General features: G+C 50.3%; 1 protein-coding gene across 2 annotated transcripts in view; it reads right to left on the bottom strand.

Moving 5' to 3' along the window:
- Positions 1-13,342, bottom strand: part of PEBP4 (phosphatidylethanolamine binding protein 4) — a 228,290-nt gene that overhangs the window by 204,687 nt on the left and 10,261 nt on the right. The window contains exons 1-3 of one of the 2 annotated variants that reach the window (XM_017890012.1): positions 9,964-10,069; positions 9,725-9,861; positions 2,250-2,376 (exon numbers count right to left, since the gene is read on the bottom strand). In XM_017890012.1, coding sequence (XP_017745501.1) covers positions 2,250-2,376; positions 9,725-9,855 — 258 coding nt within the window. In that variant the 5' untranslated portion in view covers positions 9,856-9,861; positions 9,964-10,069. Of the gene's footprint in view, positions 1-2,249; positions 2,377-9,724; positions 9,862-9,963; positions 10,070-13,342 lie in introns of those variants that run through there. The other variant, XM_017890013.1, reaches the window with a different exon arrangement.

The following is a 13,342-nucleotide window of genomic DNA, read 5'->3' as shown; positions in this document are numbered from 1 at the left end:
AAAAAAACAGTCAAGAGACAGATTCCTGGTGACACAAGCACCTGGATCCAGCCTTGCCTGAAGTTATCCCTGGAGTTTTCAGTTTTGTGAGCCAATAAGTTTCCCCCGCTCTTTTGGCTCACACCGATTTGAGATGACTTTTTGTCACATGCCACTAACAGTCTTGACGAAAGAAATACTTAACTTGGAGACTTAATAACAGAATTAAATGAAAGGCCAGAGTAGTGCCCAGGAATAAGGTGGCACTCAATGACCACTTTTGGCAACTCTCTGAATCTGTCTTCTCATAGGTCTGTTACATTTCCATAAACTATCGTTCCATAGTAGTAGAATACTATGTTTTTCTTCTTCCCACGGCTTCGATCAAATCTTCCTTTGTAAAATCTTTGCCCTCCCTGACTTTCTTGACCACAGCTCTGTGTCCCTCATAAATCTCTATGTTTCACATCCGTTTTCCCCCCACCCCACCCCTGGGCTGAGACAGGATAGGTTTAACAGTGCAAGACTTCAGGATGTGGCAGGGGTGATGTCGTCTTTGTGTTATGTGCTGATAACCCAGGGCGACAAAACCAAATCAAACCAAAGACTTTCCCAACAGGCTTCAAATCCCTGCTCTGAAGGACACCAGGTGCTCAGAAAAGTCTACACTGCCATCTAGTGGATGTCTGCAGCATCATCAGCACACAGAAGGGAGCCCTTTGGGAGAATCCCCTTGGGGTTGTCTCTGGCCTGTGAAAGCAGCTGACTGACCCTCACTATATAAGGGACAAACCCCAAGAGAAGTGAATGGATGGTGAAGCCGGGAGTCCTGTCCTGCGGAGTGGCATATACTCCTCTAAGAGACTGGGTTACTGCCCAGCCTCTGTGGCCCTGTACCTCCCATCCCAGGAGTTAGAATCAGCAGCCTTCCTTTCTCTGCTCCTCTTGGCTGTCCACAGGTATGCCCAGTCCAGGGGTTTCCAGGGAGGAGGGCTGATGTTGTGTGCACATGTGTGTGCATGCAAATGTGTGTGTACATGTGTACACATGTACACGTGTGTGCTTTATTGCTCGTCTTCCCAAAGGAAAGGGTGTTTGTCATGTTGGCAAACAAGACAACCTATCAAAGCTTCATGCTAGCAGCCTCTTAACTTGTGAGCTATATCACAATCTATTTGCTCTCTGATAGTGAAAAATGCTTCAAGGAAGAGAAGAGTCTATCCCCTGCATTGGAGTAACCTGTGTGCTGCCGCCCTCCGGAGCGTATTGTTCTACTGGGCTTAGCTGACTGTGTGAGGCCTAACCAAGGCAGCACTGAGGGGAAGGTAAAACCCCTTATGGCCCCTCTCTGCCACCCTGCTCAGAAGGGACCAGAAGGTCAGCCTTGATGTGTGTACTTGGTCACATCCCAGCCATGACCCTTCCATCTCCACACATTTGTGACCCGAGTCCTGCCTAGATTGGCACCAGCACCTCCTCCTAAAACACAGCAGAAAAGAGGCCAGTCTCCACCATTGACACTCTGGGGGCTCAGTCTGGCCCAGGAGTCAAGAAATAAAGAAGCGGAGACCAGAAGGCCAGATCAGCTCCCCAAAACACACTCCACAGACCCATTTCTGTGACTCTTCTGTGACTCTTCCCCAGGCTTCCCAGACCCCACAAGGAAAGCTTCCAGAATAGTACTAATCACTGCCCACTAAAATAGTTATTTCCAATTCCTAAAATGCTTTGTTCTTCTTTTACACAACTTTAGGCAAAAGAAGAGCATGTCTCATGTTGCAACAACAAAGTGTCAGGATGCACTGACCTCTGCCTGTCCTGGTAAATACCAGCTTCTCTCCAGCCCAGAAGTCATCTGAAGACCCAGACACCCCGCATCTTGGGCGAGGACTCCTCCCATCCCATACCACCCCTTCTTCCACTTATCCGCCAACTCCAAAGCACACACCAGCTGGTCTCCACCAGGCTTGGGGGCCCAGATCTCAGGGGCAGCCAAGGAGCTCCCAGAGCAGGGGAGCAGGAGGAGGCCTGGGCAAGTGGCCTCAATCATCACAAGTTTCCAATCTGCAGCCCTCCCACCGGCCCCCAGCCTTCTCCTCAAGTCCACTCTAAGGAAGGCACAACTTTATGTCAACAGCCACCTGCTGCCACCAGACCCAGCCCAGATGGCTCTGCACGCAGCTTCAAGTCACCCAGATGAGCAAGCCTGGAGGAACATTAAGACCCCCAACTCTCCCCTGCCCTGCTTTAACATAGCCCTGCTCACTCACTTCCACGGCCCCCGGGAACTTGACTATCGGCTCCCTCCAGGAGGTGATCTTCTGTCTGTAGTTGTTACAATCAGGAACAACCTTGCAGCCAATGTTCCCCAACTCTGGGTAGAAAACTTCAAGGCCCCTATGAAGAGAAGAAGGAGGTTGCCCTGTGTCAGGGTTTTAGGGGAGCCTGGGGTTCCCAAGGCTTCAGTCTAGCACTATTGGGAATGTAAAGTGAAATGGGATTAAATCCTAAACCTGCCACTAACTAGTTGTGTGGCCCAAGAGTTACTTGACCTCCTTGTGCCTCAGTTTCCTCATCTGTAAAACTGAGGACACTAATAATTCCTCCCTCATGGAGTCAGTGTGAGGAGTAAAGTGGCGGTCAATGGTCAGAAGAGAACCTGGTATGTTGTAAGTCATCAGAAAGTGTAATATTAATTATCATCAGTGTTTACTTCCCTAGAAGAATAGATATCCTCAGGCAAACTTAGTGTCTTTAAAGCAGGATTGAGTTTATAAAAACAGTACCTATAGATTGCTTTTTCAGGAACATTCTTATTACAGAAAGGCTTAGCAAGTCCGCATACCTTCCTTCAAGGGCATAGACGTTCTCTCTCCCCTAAACAATCAAGAGCTCCCCATGCCTGAAATCCTGCCATTAGGTGAAGAATTGGCTTCTTCGGGTTAAGCATTGACCATAGCCTAGGTTCTCTTTCAAAATGCAAACATCCCTCAGGGGGTAAAACATTGGCTCACTAAGACTGTAAGTATGAATGAACTGGTTCATCTATTTGCTCCCTGAGAAGAAGGGCCCGAACAGCACCAGCGTTCTGAGAATGTGGCTTCCTGGAAGGGAAGAAAATATGATACAGAGCAAGGTGACAGTCTGCAGGGCAGGGCACGCCGGGCCGGGCCACGACTGCACCAGGCTGGCCTTAAGTGCATCTTATATTTGAAACTCAGAAACGTAGGTAAGATTTTCAAAGACATTTTAAAACTGCTTTTTCTTGCTCTTCTATTACATTTTATCTCCACGACCCAAGGCCTCTGTAGGGTTAATGTGGGTTAAGACATCACTGAGAAGGGGTGTGGGTATGGAGTGGGTGTTGCAGGTCCCCAGCCTTTCCTAACAGCCTTGCATGGCTAAGCTGCTCTACAGCCTGCCAGTAGCCACCCACAGCTGTCCACAGTGCCTTGCTGCAGGTGATGCCTCAGGGGACCCTGTGAGGATTTAATGTGGAGAACAGTTCTGGAGGGAGAGCTCCCTGAAGCTGGGGCCTGGGAGTGGGCCAAGAGCAGCTTCCTGGTGGGGAGCCCTGCATTCCCCCTCCCGCCTTCCACCTCCTACTCTTCCAGTGGCTCCTGAATTCCAGCCTTAGGCAAAAGGCCGCTGAGCCCCCAGCACCTGGCAGCTGCGGACCAGGACACTTCGGTGGGCCAGCACCCCCAATGCCAGAAGTCAGGTGCTCTGGTCTCAGAGGGTAGAAGCAGGACGAGTCAAGGTCTTGCTGAGCAAATTTGTGTCTTCTAACTCTTTGGACATTTACAGCAATTCTTCATGGATGGCAAGATTTTCACAGCTTTTGGGGAAGTTTTAGGGGACCAGTTTTATTTTCCTAGCATCATCTTAACGACCCTTTGGTTTGTTTCTGCTGCAACTCCTTGCTGCTGCAGCTAGCGAGATGCGAGGCAGAGAGGGGACCCTCCAAGGGCAGAGAGACAGACAGCAAGCAGCACAGCACGGGAAAACGAGAGGCACGGAGGAGGGAAACTGAGGGTGGAGGGACGCCCTCATGCCCACAACCCCTCACCCCTTTTTATCAGAGTGGAATTGTTGTAAATATCAAAAGAATCAAAGAAGCAAAATCAGCAAATCGTTATTTGGTGAGGGGAGTGCAGAGCCACAGAGAGTGCCCTGAAGGACAGGGCACGTGCCAGCGAACCAGGGATTGGGTCGTGTCCCTGCCCCTCTCTTCACACCCATAGGGCACTGCCAGGCCAGCGTTTGAAGATAGCATATTGCCCCACCTAGGATGACGGGAAAGGGGGCGTGTGCAGGCCTCTGCCCGGCTCAGCTGCTTTAGCAAAGGCTTGGAGAAGGACACAGAGAGAAATTTATTTGATCTGCAGATGGCACAGAGCTGGTGACCAACAATTCTGATTATCAAATCAAGTTACAAGATGATCTGGACAAACCTGAGGTGAGCTGAATCAAAAATTAAAGTTAGTGAGAAAATATACTTTAAAATTTGCATTCAAGGCCAGGCACGGTGGCTCATGCCTATAATCTCAGCTCTTTGAGAGGCTGGGGTGCGAGCATGGCTTGAGCCCAGGAATTTGAGATCAGCCAAGGTAGCATAGTGAGACCCTGTTTCCACCAAAAATTAAAAAAAAAAAACCATGCAGGGTGGTGCATGCCTATAGTCCCTGTTACTTGGGAGGCCGAAGTGGAAGGATCACTTGAGTCCAGGAAGTAGAGGCTGCAGTGAGCCATGACTGCATCACTGCACTCCAGCCTGGGGACAAGGCAAGACTCTATCTCAAAAACAAACAACTTGCATTCAAGCCAGAAAACCTCACAGGTGCCACCTTCCTGTGTGCCCTTGCTGCTTGTGGTTTACCTGACATGGAATTCATTCTAATTTCCATCCAGAGTTTGGGGATCTCCTGATCTCCATGACAAGACTTGGAGGCACCCTGGGGAGTGGAGTGAAAAGATCAGGGGCCCTGGCCCGAGCTTTGCCATGAACTAATGCTACATAAGGGAAAGGGGACGAAGGGCATGACTTTTACTGGGCCACCCCAATAGATCAGGGACATCACATATGTAGGATTTAATTTCATACAACCATATCTTGAGGCACCTCTTAACACTATTCCCATCTCCGGATGAGTAACTGAGAAACTGCAGGACAATACCTATTTGCAGCTGCTACGTGTTGGAGTGATCTGTTGTGTACAACAGAGAACGAGTCCAGTAGGCTTGGCTGTACTTTCTTCCCTGCACCACACATTTTCCCTAGTGAGCTGTTTCATTCCTCCAGGCTTCAGTTTGAGCTAGGTGGTCATGTGAGTCTCTGTCATGGCAAGAATTAGATCACAAGGGCTGGTCGTGGTGGCTCAAGCCTGTAATCCCAGCACTTTGGGAAGCTGAGGTGAGATGATCACTTGAGCCCAGGAGTTAGAGACCAGTGTGGGCAATGTAGTGAGATCCTGTCTCTATAAAACATAGAAAAAATTAGCCAAGTGTGGTGGTACGCATCTGTAGTCCCAGCTATATGGGAGGCTGAGGTGGGAGGATTGCTTGAGTCTGGGAGGTCAAGATTGCAGTGAGCCATGATCCTGCTAAGGATCAGCCATGATCCTGATTCCAGCCTGGGTGACAGAGGGTGACAGAGTGAGACCCTGTCTCTAAAAACATGGCTTCTCAGCTGTGCCTGTATGAAGGGCTTAGAATTTCAGCTGCCCCTCAGTGAGTGCTATTGCCTGAGTGTTGGTGTCTCCTCAAAATTTATATGCTGGAATTTAATCCTCAATGTGATGATATTAACAAGCAGGACCCTTATAAAATGCACTCTCATAAAAGAGGCTGAAGGGAGCTACCCTTCCCTTCCACCAGGTGAAGTCGCAGCAAGAAGGCACCGTCTTTGAAGCAGAGAGCAAGCTCTCACCACGCACTGAATCCAGTAGCACCTTGATTTTGGCGCTTCTCAGCCTCCAGAGTTGTGAGTAATATATTCCCGCTGTTTAGAAATGACCTAGTCTAAGGTATTTTGTTACAGTAGCTGAACAGACAAAGACAGTGAGGATGACAAAAAGACACATGGGATATGAGGCTGCCTTGAAGAGGGGGCTCACTATGAAAGTGTGGGTCACCCCACTTGAAAACAGCAAGCTAGTTTTTAAACTGTTTTGTAGAGATGGAGTCTCTCTTTGTTGCCCAGGCTGGTCTCAAACTCCTAGGCTCAAGTGATCCTCCACCTTGGCCTCCCAAAGTGCTGGGATTACACACGTGAGCCACTGTATCCAGCAGTGCATGCCTGTAATCCCAGCATTTTGGGAGGCTGAGGTGGCAGGATTGCTTGAGCCCAGGAGTTTGAGACCAGCCTGGATAACATAGGGAGACTCTCAACTCTATGAAAAATAAGAAACTTAGCCAGGCGTGGTGGCATGCACCTGTAGTCCCAGCTACTCAGGACATTGAGGCAGGAGGATTGGTCGAGCCCAGGTGTTCAAGGCTGCAGTGAGCTATGATCAGGCCACTGCACTCCAGCCTAAGTGACAGAGCAAGACTCTGTCTCTGAAAGAAATGTATTTAAAGAGAAGAGTAACAACCAAGGGCCCTGAGAGAGACTGAAGGACTGGGGATGACTGCCCAGGTTGGGGGGAGCTGGGGATGAAGGGGCAGGGCGTGGCGTCTGTCACCATGCACATGAATGACCACAAAGAAGATGAGAAACTAGACTAGTTTGTGCACCTCCTGGATCTGCACTGGAAAAGGTGGGTTGATGTTCAAGAAGAGCGACAGGGCCTTGGGATAAGAATACATTTTCTGAAGAACGGAGCTTTTCAACACCAAAAAGCAGGACGCTTTGAGCAGCAGCTCCCATCCTCAGGGGAGCTCGCAGGGCTGACTGGATGGCAGCAGCAGGAGGGGTGTGTTGAGTGGATTCACCTCCCAGCTGCAGGGCTGGAGGATCACAATTCTTTCAGTTCTGCAACTGAGCCCAGCGTGGTTTTGCTGGTCTAGTCTAGGGTATCTCAGAAGCAGGGAAGGTCTGATTCCCGAGAAGCTTTTCTCTTAACAACGTCTCACTGCTTGTCACAGTACATAAAATTCCTCCCTTACAGATGAATACTTTTAGGCATTGAGTCCAATCTTTAAGAGTTCCCTGGTAGACTCTAAATGCCCATGAGAGGAGTGCCTTCTCTGGGGGATCTCTTGCCAAGGTCAGAGCCTGAGCTGAGTGGGGATCTTGAGGAGGGCGTCAGTGCAGGAGGTCCTGCTGTCTCCTCAGGGGTCCTATCTGTCCTTGACATATTTTCATTTCATCATCATTCATGATGATCTCTTCCAAACAAAAATCTTCTGTGGCAATAAAGACAACTCTCCTCTTTTGCGATGATGGCTTGAAATCAAAAGACATCTTCCTGGCATGCAACCTTAGGGTCATAAATCTGTTTCTCAAACTGGGGACGTGCTGGCATATTCCGGGAGTCCTGAGAATGGCTCCCCTTGACTCAAGTCTGGGAGCCCTGGACCCGGGGTGAAGGGCGTCAGTAGAAGCAGATAGGGAAAGAGCATGAGTGTGGAGTCAGACAAGGGCACTAGATCTTGGCTCTGCTACTTTTAAGCTATGTAAACACCGTGGGCAGATTTCTTAATCTCTGGGGACTCTTCATCTGCAAAATGGGGGTGCTAACATAGACTCTGTAGGTTCATCACTGACAGTGAGAGAAGTCAAGGAGTCCAAACACCAGCAGAGCACCTGGGACACAGCAGGTGCCCTGGGACTTCCCACGTGTGCCCCCATGCATGGGTCACCAGGGCACCAAGACGTGATCTTGGCAGGGCAGAGCCTAGGGCAACCAGAGCCTCAGGCTGGTCACCTCCAGCAACCCTACAGACATCCTAATTTCCCACAGTGTGGGAAACACCAGGAACCGCTGAGGTCCTCCTTAAGGGGCCGTTATCACAGCCCAGGCCTGCTGTACCCTGGCTCAGCTGACCTCTCCTGCTTATGAGGGCGTTGACCTTGCACTGCTCAGAGTGAGAAGCCTGCCAGCCCCTCGACTCACTCAGCAGAGCACCTAGAAAACTGGATCCCACTTGTGAGAGGCAACCATGTTTCTCTTCCTCCTTCCACATGAAAACTTCACCGAGAACTGTTTGTTTTTTGAGACAGAGTCTTATCTGTTGCCCAGGCTACAGTGCAGTGGCACAATCTTGACTCACTGCTACCTCCGCCTCCCAGGTTCAAGGGATTCTTCTACCTCAGCCTCCTGGGTAGCTGGGATTACAGGCATGCACCACTATGCCCGGCTAATTTTTTTATTTTTAGTACAGACTGGGTTTCACTGTGTCGGTCATGCTGGTCTCAAACTCCTGACCTCGTGATCTGCCTGCCTCAGCCTCTCAAAGTGCTGGGATTACAGGCGTGAGCCACCATGCCCGGTCTACACCCAGAACTGTTTAACAAGATTTTTCAAAATGTACTGACATGAGCAAAGTTTGTTACTTTTTTTTTTTTTTTTTTTTTTTTTTTGAGACAGAGTCTGGCTCTGTTGCCCAGGCTGGAATGCAGTGGTGCAATCATGGCTCAGAACAGCCTTGACCTCCTGGGTTTAAGCGATCCTCCCACCTCAACCTCTTGAGTAGCTGGGACTACAGGTGTGCATCACCATGCTTGGCTAGTTTTTAAACTGTTTTGTAGAGACAGAGTCTCTCTATGTTGCCTAGGCTAGTCTCAAACTCCTAGGCTCAAGTGATCCTCCACCTTGGCTTCCCAAAGTGCTGGGATTACACACGTGAGCCACTGAATCCAACCAAAATGTTACTTTTTAAGACGGCTTCAACTACATAACTTTAAGAGAAGACATGTATGTATGGTTCTAAAAGTAATGTTTGTCAAAAATGTTTTAAATAAAAAAAAAGAAAAACAAACATATTTTCATGAACAGTAATGTTTGTGCAAATTCAAAGGTACAGAAGAGTGTAGGTCGTCAAAGTTCTTTTTCCTCCTGCACCATTTCTCATACATGGGCTCAGCGGGGTGTCTCCCTCCTCAGTCACTAAACTGGCAGGGAGGTTTGGCATCAATTTGGCCTGGGGAGTCCTCAGGATGACCCACAAGTCCAGATAAATGAAGGCTTGCTTTCCAACCAGCAGAGTCGATGAGGAGAGAGCCGAACGCCAGGCTTTCCAGCTTACCCAAAGTAGAAGCAGCTTGTGCCCTTGGAAGGGAAGAAGCCAGCCTCATCACCCAACTCCACCCAGTGCCATGATCCCTAAAGGGCCCCTACACAAACACTCCTGGGTCCCATCATTGAAAAACACCTCTCACACAGGAAGGGTCTAATCACACACCTTTTTTCATTAAAACGCCTCTTGGTCGGGGTTCTGGGGAGAGGGGCATTCAGGCTATAGGGAGGGACGGTCTCTCTCTGGGTCTCTCTCTGAGGGTCTCAGCCTCCTGCCCCTGCCAAGACCCCCCAGGTTTGGAGGGCCCAAGCAGAGCCGACCATACACACAGCCCTCCTGGTCCCGGGAGAGGTGCATTCTGGAAGGCAGGAAGGAGCCTGTTTCTAAGTCCCTTTCTCAGCGCCATCCTCCATCAAGGTGGTCTCCAGACCTGACATGTGTTCTATCTTCCCCCATAAAATCAGGCTCAGGAGATGGTGCTCCTTGGTTCTGGAAATACCCCTCCCTGCAATCTACCTGCCTGGCAGCCTCTGTGCCTCCCGCCTCCAAGCCTGCCCTGACTTACTGGCACACAAGGGCGTCCTCGTCCAAGAGGGCTTCTTGGGCACACGGGTTGTTCTCGTCCTCGTCTCCAGTGATCACCATCACGAGACCCAGTAACAGGGCTGCTGTGACCAGCCTCATTGTCCAACTCATGGGCACCTGGAACAGAAGGAGCTTTAGAGCAGCTGGATCCCCTGCAGGGGATTTCCTGCCAACTACCTGTGCCCCCCACCCCAGGGGCCCACTTGGCGGGATAGAGACCTCTGGTTAAGCACAGGGAGAAAGGCAGGCAGCTTCCAGGGCTCCACAGCTGATCCAGTCCACCACCCGGACACAAGTACTTTGGGAGGACCTGGGCCTCCTCCAAGTTGGACTCAATGTACATTCCTGGCAGAGGCCCCTCCCCCTGGCAGGACACAGCTTTGTTGTCACTCTTGTCCTGGCTGCCAGGGCAGACAGCAGGCTGCGAAGTAGAAGTGCTTATATAAGCTTCTCAGTGCAGCTCCTCATCCAGTCCCTGCTCTTGGCCTGGGGATGGTCAGCTGGCCAAAGGCCAGCCTGCCCCTTGGCTGTAAGGCAAGCCCGGGGAATCGGTTAACCCAAGGTTCAGGGCTAGGAGTTGGGCTGTGCCCCTCAGACCGGCTCTGCCTCTCCTAGCCCCCATTCCTCCACCTGTCCCCACAGCCTGTGAGCTTCCCCAAGGTGGAGGTGGTTGGACACAGTAACCCTGTGTAGGAGGGACTGCTGCAGTGGGTGGGGGCAGGCGCACCCCAGCCCGAGGCCAGCTCCAAAAGGCCAGCTGAGGACAGAAGGGTGCGTCTGGCTGCACCTTGCAGCTGTGCTGAACTCAGCACTCTCCCAAAATAATCGTCTCTGGAGAAGGAGGTCTGGGGAGCTGCTTGGGGCTCAGAAAGGGGTGGCCTGCCCCAGCGCTGCACCGGGAAGAAGGGGAGCTGGGGACTGTCGCCTGCATTCCCTTAAGGAACAGTCCTGCCACCAGGTGCACGTGGGATTCTGGTTAGAGCCTGAGTGGGCAAGGAGAAGAACAAAGGTGGCTTGCCACAGCCCTTCCAATAGCTCTGCTCTCTGCTGTTTCTCAGAGGCGGGGGTGGGAGAGACATGCCAGCAACTCAGGACTCCTGGCTTCTGCTCTGAGCTCTCTCTGGATGCTGGGGAGGCCACTGCATCTCCCTAGAACGCACCACTTTTCCTTTTCACAAACAAGTAAAATAATTCCTGTCACCGTGGTGCCTTGCTAAGGAATATGAGATCATCGCTGTAAAGTACACGCAGTTAGATCTTTAGAGAAACTACTTTCAGCATAGTCTGCTTTCTGGCTTAATTCCTGCCTCCAGGATCCCAACCTGTAGCAAAAAGCCCCCCTTTGGGGCTACATATTAAACACATTTCTCTATCATTAGGCTCCCTGAAATACAACCAGGACTCCCCTTGCCCCCAACCAGAAAACGTATTCCCAAGATCTCCCCTACTGGACAGAGTCTAATAGTAGCCTCCTTACAAGATCATTGTGAGAATGAAATCAACGAGGTTAAGCCCTCAGTAAGGTGCCTGGAACATAGTAAATGCTCAATAATTTATGAATAGTCTAAGTATTCTCTCACAGATCCATCCATTCATTCATTCCTTTGCAACCCACTTCATTTATAGGCATTAAGCACCTCCCATGTGCCTGCCCCATGTTGGGCCCTGGGGTGTAGGTTGAGCATGGCCTTGTCTTCATGCAGCTCACAGGACAGCCACAGTCAAGGAGATGCTGCCAGAAGGGCTGCCCAAGACCAAGAAACTCATCTTACAAATGGTATCCACTAGAGAAGCCTCAACTTTCCTGGGTGTCAACTCTTTTAGCACAGTGATGGTGGCCTGGAGGCAGGGAGAGCCCACAGTGCAGGTTGCTGCTGTTGAGCCCACTTCCAGTGGCAGTTCTTCCTTATTCCATGTGCCAGGCACTTTTGTCTCCAAATCCTCATGCCAATCCTTGGAAACAGGCACTATTATCACCCCATCTTATGGAGGAGGAGATGGCACAGCGACATTAGCTCAAACCTGATCTTGGTCACCAGGAAGTGGCAGACCTGGAATTTAAACCCCAGGCTCTGGTTGAACCTGTTGAAACTGGGTTGAGTCCATTGAGTCCATGCTTTTTTTTTGAGACAGGGTCTCACTCTCATCTCCCAGGCTGGAATGCAATGGGGTGATGCCAGCTCCTGCAACTTCCGCCTTCTGGGCTTCAAGGGATTCTCCTGCCACAGCTTCTCAAGTGGCTGGGACTACAGGCATACCACGGCTCTGGCTAATTTTTGTATTTTTTGTAGAGACAGGGTCTTGCATTGTTGCCCAGGCTGGTCTCGAACTCCCAGGCTCAAGTGATCCACCTGTGTGCTCCCAAAGTGCTGGGATTACAAGCATGAGCCACCACACCCAGCCCAGAGTCCACGCTCTTAACCACCTGGCTCCACTGCACTCTGTAGCTGCTCCATTGCCTCTTACTCACTCCCTCTACATTCCTTTTGTTCTTGGGAGAAGGACCCCAGAGTCCTCCACATAGACCACAATGCCCTGCGAGATCAGACTTTTCCTGTCTCTCTAGCTGACTTCCTCCTCCTCTCACATGTTACCTCTGGCAGGTTCCTCAAGCTCCTTTCTATCCCAGGGCTGTGATAGGCACCGACCCCACTTCCTACCTTCATTAGGGGGGTAGCTGAAATGTTATTCCCTGAGAGAAAGTTGCTCTGATCCCTAGCATCCATCTGATTCCTTCTATAAACAATCAGAGCACCTTACTGCTTTCTTCATTATTCTTATATAGTTGTAACAAATTATTTTGTAGTTATTTGCTTAGTGATCGTTTCTCCCTCAATCCCCCAGCCTATAAGCTTCTGGGAGGCAGCACAGAGACTGTCCAGCATTCTGAGCACCTTACGTGGAGTATCTAGGGGTTTAATAAAATTCTTGTTTAAGTGCATAACACATGCCACTTCCGTTTCTGATCATCCTTATTTTCACTTAACAGCTCATAACTCTGTGTAAACATCAGTAGGAAACTAATCACTCAGGTTGGCCCTTAGCCCTGGATGCCTTTTGCTTATTTATCTAACCTTCTGTGGCTTGTTTTTGTGCAGAGAGATCTGGCAGAATGCAGTGGTTCTCAGGATTTTCAAACCCGATCTTTCTCTTGGGGATTTTCAGGACTTTAATTCATATGTGAAATCTAAGATCTGAAAGCCGTGTTCAAGCTTGCGGAGTGACCATTCTCCCTCCCCATCACCAGCTGGTTTTGCTTAATTCTCTCACCCTGGAAAGTCCCATTGCTAGATTTCTTGGTGCCCACCCTTGAAGTCCCCCTCTCTTCCTTCAGTTACCTGGGCTGGGACCACCTCCAGACACCACCATTCAAGCCAAACCTGTGGCTTCCGGAGACACATTGGTCCCTCCAGCTACTGAGATCTGTTGAACCACTGCTGCTGAAACTCTCCTTCTTACCCCTCCAGGCCTCCTGTGCCTGACACCCTCCAATCATTGCCCAGGCCTCACCTCCTTTTTCTACCCAGACACAGACTCTTGTCCTTTCTCTCCCTCCTAAACATTTCCACATAGGCCCTCTGGAATCTCTGAACTATAG

Source organism: Rhinopithecus bieti, unplaced genomic scaffold (genome assembly GCF_001698545.2).
Source record: "Rhinopithecus bieti isolate Rb0 unplaced genomic scaffold, ASM169854v2 scaffold_20129, whole genome shotgun sequence".
Classification (NCBI taxonomy): domain Eukaryota; kingdom Metazoa; phylum Chordata; class Mammalia; order Primates; family Cercopithecidae; genus Rhinopithecus; species Rhinopithecus bieti.
This window is presented reverse-complemented; position numbering and strand designations above follow the sequence as displayed.